Below are 4,412 nucleotides of genomic sequence, written 5' to 3'. Positions count from 1 at the left end.
AATGCAGATCTTGTCTGACTTAATTAGGCTAGACTTGCCCAACACACAAGCACCTGTAAAGCAATGGGTTACACTTTCATGTACTAATAAGAAATTATTCTAAAAGCAGAGGACAAATTTACTCAACGTAATGACTTTTGGAAAAAACCAACAGCTGGTAAGCCACGGACTCCCTTAGCTCACCACTGTTATTTAGTAAACAAGTATGGTAACATTGCAAGTTTTGAAAGGCTGAAAATATCTTTACACTGAGTACAGTACTACTGTACTTGTAATTTCAAGCATAAAACAGGCAACACTGACAGATCTACAGAATGCATTTTTGTAACTGAGGTATTTTTCAGTGGAGAATATTACATGTGGTAGTCAGAGGCAATAAAATAAAACAAAATTTACAAAAGACTTCTTTTAATAACTTTAAAGTTTTACAAAAACACTGTACAGTAGTATACAACAAAATACTGAATCTAAAGCAATTAAAATAGGTTACTGTACAAGAAAATTAAAATGATACATCAGTAATTTATGAGAGCTGCATTTTTTAAATAAGACACTAGACACAATGTTTGATTAAAAGTATCACACAATTCATGCCATGAATTACCCTGAACAATGGACAGCTTTTCACATTTATCATTAACATCTTTTTCTTTAATCACAAATTCAGCATGTCTTTTCAAAAAAAGGGATAAGTACCCTTGCACTGCTTCAAAGTAGCACTGTTTTGTTAATGCATATTCAAGCATATCCAGAAACTTAACTAACAAATCAACTGAACCACCAGTATCAGGATCTAGTCCACGAATTTCTACATCAATGCCTGAGGGGCCCATTTCCATTAACATTTTCAAGGCATCTTCAAAACATTCATTTTTCAGATGTTTTCCAAAAGCAGTCAAAATTTCAAAAGAAAAAGCAGGCTTAACCTTTGACGTCTCATTACCTTTTTCTTCTTCTGGAACAGCAAATTTAAATTCCAAGCCTGGAACAGTTGGTAAGAAGAATGGAGCAGACTTTGGTATTTTAGGAGGCTCTATTGGTTTATTCCTCTTCTTAATGATGTCTATACTGAGTAAGTTTAGCCATCTTGAAGTTGGTATCTTTGCTAGAGTAACAAGCTCTTCTGATATCTGTTCTGGAGACTTATATTCATCATCATCTAATTCTAATTCCTCAATTCCAATTTCCTCTACTTCCTCCCCTTCTTTATAGGGCATCTGGGCAACATCAGCAGCAGTAGAAGGCAAAGCAATCAATGATGGTTTAAAATTTTCTTCAATTGGACGAAGTGAGAGGTGATGAAAGCATCCCTGATTGGACCATAAGTACACACCAAGATGGTCAGTATGTAGAGTTGCAAGAAAATCTCCAGTGGGAGACATTGCTATTGATAATGGTGGAACAGGGACAGTAAAACAATCCACACATGAGCCAGAGGGTATATCCCAAGTTCTAACAGTCTTGTCAAGAGAAGCACTTATAAGCCATCGTGAATCTGGGCTAAATGCAATATCAGTTACCTGCATGTGATGGCCGTAAAAATGTCGAACGATACTCTTGGTGTCTACATCAACTATATATATGCTGGAATCTTCAAGAATTACACCCAAAAGACCTGAGTCCCGATGCAATGCCATTTTTGAAACAGCCTCTCCCATTTCTAACTTTTTCAGACCTCTACAGGTTTTAAGTCTCCACCATCTTAATTCACCATCTTGTCCGCCAGATATAACACAGTGATTTAATCCTTCAGCAACAACAGCCCGCACACTTCCTTTATGCGCTGTTGGAATCCCAAATGACCCACGATGAATTCCTGATTGCATGTTATATTTATCCATGTGTCCCGAGTCATAACCAACTATAACAAAATTACCACAGACAGTTAAATCTAAACTTGTTACAACAGCAGTGTTAAAATCCCCTTTAGTGAAGCGATCATGTACAAGTTTATGTTCTCCCATCCTTTGGAAGCGACTAGACCACGTTGTAACAAATGGTTTTCCTCTGTGAATTGCAGCAACATTATCCCATGAACTTTCCCTTGTAGTTTCCGAAGTGAAACTCAGAATTGGTGGCATTCTTTTCACATCTGAAGCACCTTTATTTTTCTTACCAGGTTTACGGTTATATGATGCCTGTCCTAGGCTCCTATCCAGTCTCTCAGTAACTGTAGAAAACATTCGCATAGTCGAATCTTCACCACCTGTTATGATGGTATCTCCATGGCTGCCATGAAATCTTACATGCAATGGAGGTTCTGCATGCCCTTCTTTCCTATTCAGTAATCTTGCACCACCATCAGGAAGATCAAAAATCCACATTTTAAGAGTGTTATCTGGAGACGAAGTAACCATCAAAGGTTCATTTGGCAAACATTTAAGGCCTGTAACAGATGCTGCATGAGCATCGCGAACTTGTGACAGCAACCGTCTTTCCTTAAGATCCCATAAAGCTATGTGTCCTAATTCACTACCTGTAGCCATCACTGGGAAACCATCAGTTCGAAAACCAATTCCAGTCACTTTTCCCCAGTCTTGTTTGAATTCAACAACAGTTTCATCAAACTTGAGATTATGTAAAATAATTCTACCGTTTTCTAAACCAACTGCCATAACATCCAGGGCTGGGGCTTGCTCCATAAGAACCACCTCAGAACCCCATCCATCAAAAGAGTAAACCATTTTACAAGTGTTAAGATTCCACAATTGTAATTTGCCCTGTTTACTACCGAGTAATACTTTATTGAGGTATGTTGCCGGATGAGCGATTGACGAGATTTCAAAGGAACTCCTCTGGAATTCCATCTCCATATGAAGCGTTTCGAGCTTTATATCCCATATGCATATCTTATTTGATTTGTCGACCGCAATAAGATGTGGTCCAAAGGGTAGCATAAGATGAACATCGCTTTTATGGCCAACATACTTGTGTTTCAGTTCAGTTCCTCGGCGCCAAGCATATATATCTTTATTACTGGATGTATAAATGTGGTAAGTATCAGCGCTCACTGCAAAAATAGGGTGAGCATGAGGATTGCCCACGCTAAGGAGAGAGAGTTTCGTGGCACCATAGGTATGGAAAGTGTTACCTACGACCGTAACAATGAGATTTTCTTTTCTACGCTTAATATACCTTACCACTAATGGCAGTTCGTTGCTGACTAGCCCAACAGCTCTGTACGGTGAAAATATTTTACTTGCTTCAGGCATCTTCACAATTTAGGATACCTTGTGGGCTTGAACATCGCATTTGTAGCGAACTCGTCTTCTTCTTCTTCAATGTTTACATCCGTTGTTTAGGAGTTGGACTACGCATGGGTTATACATCTTTCCAATGTTTGCAGCGCACGCTTTCTCTATTTTTTTGGCTCTTATTTTTTTAACCATTCTGAATTAAATATTGACATTAGTCAAGCCATATTTTCGATATGATATTTTGATATAATCATATTGTTACTTGTGATTAAATCCCTTTAAATTCACAACCCTATATTTACACTCGTGTGCTCTATCACGCAGCTTGTGATCGCATTTTTCCTTAAAAATTACACATTCTGTGGTTCTGCCTTATATTCCACTTGTGATCTATATAGACATTATTTCTTTATTTTGCATTTTAGTAGTTTTGGGAATTAACGAGAATTTTGATTTTTGTATTTTTACTATCGTCAAAATTTCGATCACCTAATCGCAACATCTCATTATCTCATGTTCTGATAATAATACTGTACATTATTTAACTCTCTCTCTCTCTCTCTCTCTCTCTCTCTCTCTCTCTCTCTCTCTCTCTCTCTCTCTATCTCCATCCTCGTCTCTCTCTTCTCTCTCTCTCTCTTCTCTCTACTCTCTATCTCTCTCTGTGTGTGTGTGTGTGTGTGTGCGTGTGTTTGTGTGTGTGTGTGTGTGTGTTTGGTTGTAATGATTAATCGAGAGATATGTCTTCTAGACACTTCCGTTATAAAGCGCCTATTTCATATAACCCGTTGGTCATAGCATGCAGATCTATTGTATAATTATGCTACGGTGCTGTATTCAGCTTCGCGTAGGTTTTATCATTTCATCATTTCCAGTCAAAAGATGGCTGAATGGCCAAATCGCACGATCATGCAAGACTTATTTCGGTTTAGAGTTAACTTTAAATCGAAAAGCATCATCGATCGCCTCCAACGCCGTATGACGCAGTGAAATCACGATGTGAATAATTACGACACTAGCGCCTTTCTAGTACTTTATTTTCACAGATCTCCAGCCTCTTATCTCATAGGTAGGTCTGTGTATTCCGACTATCCTGGTGCCCACAGGAGCCAAGCTGACACCATCAGGTATTATTTCTTAGGAGGTTGCACCGTTTCCATATCGCTTTCATTAATATCTAATCTATGTGGAATTCCCGCAATTTTCCTTTTAGAA

At 38.2% G+C, this 4,412-nt stretch overlaps 1 protein-coding gene across 1 annotated transcript; it reads right to left on the bottom strand.

Moving 5' to 3' along the window:
- Positions 1 to 391: 391 nt before the first annotated feature.
- On the bottom strand, positions 392 to 3,309 carry LOC135223601 (WD repeat-containing protein 36-like). Its single transcript, XM_064262165.1, has one exon. It carries the CDS (start codon positions 3,210 to 3,212, stop codon positions 516 to 518), a length of 2,697 nt encoding a protein of 898 aa, XP_064118235.1. The 5' UTR covers positions 3,213 to 3,309; the 3' UTR covers positions 392 to 515.
- Positions 3,310 to 4,412: the final 1,103 nt, after the last annotated feature.

The sequence above is a fragment of the Macrobrachium nipponense genome, chromosome 10 (assembly GCF_015104395.2).
Source record: "Macrobrachium nipponense isolate FS-2020 chromosome 10, ASM1510439v2, whole genome shotgun sequence".
Classification (NCBI taxonomy): domain Eukaryota; kingdom Metazoa; phylum Arthropoda; class Malacostraca; order Decapoda; family Palaemonidae; genus Macrobrachium; species Macrobrachium nipponense.
This window is presented reverse-complemented; position numbering and strand designations above follow the sequence as displayed.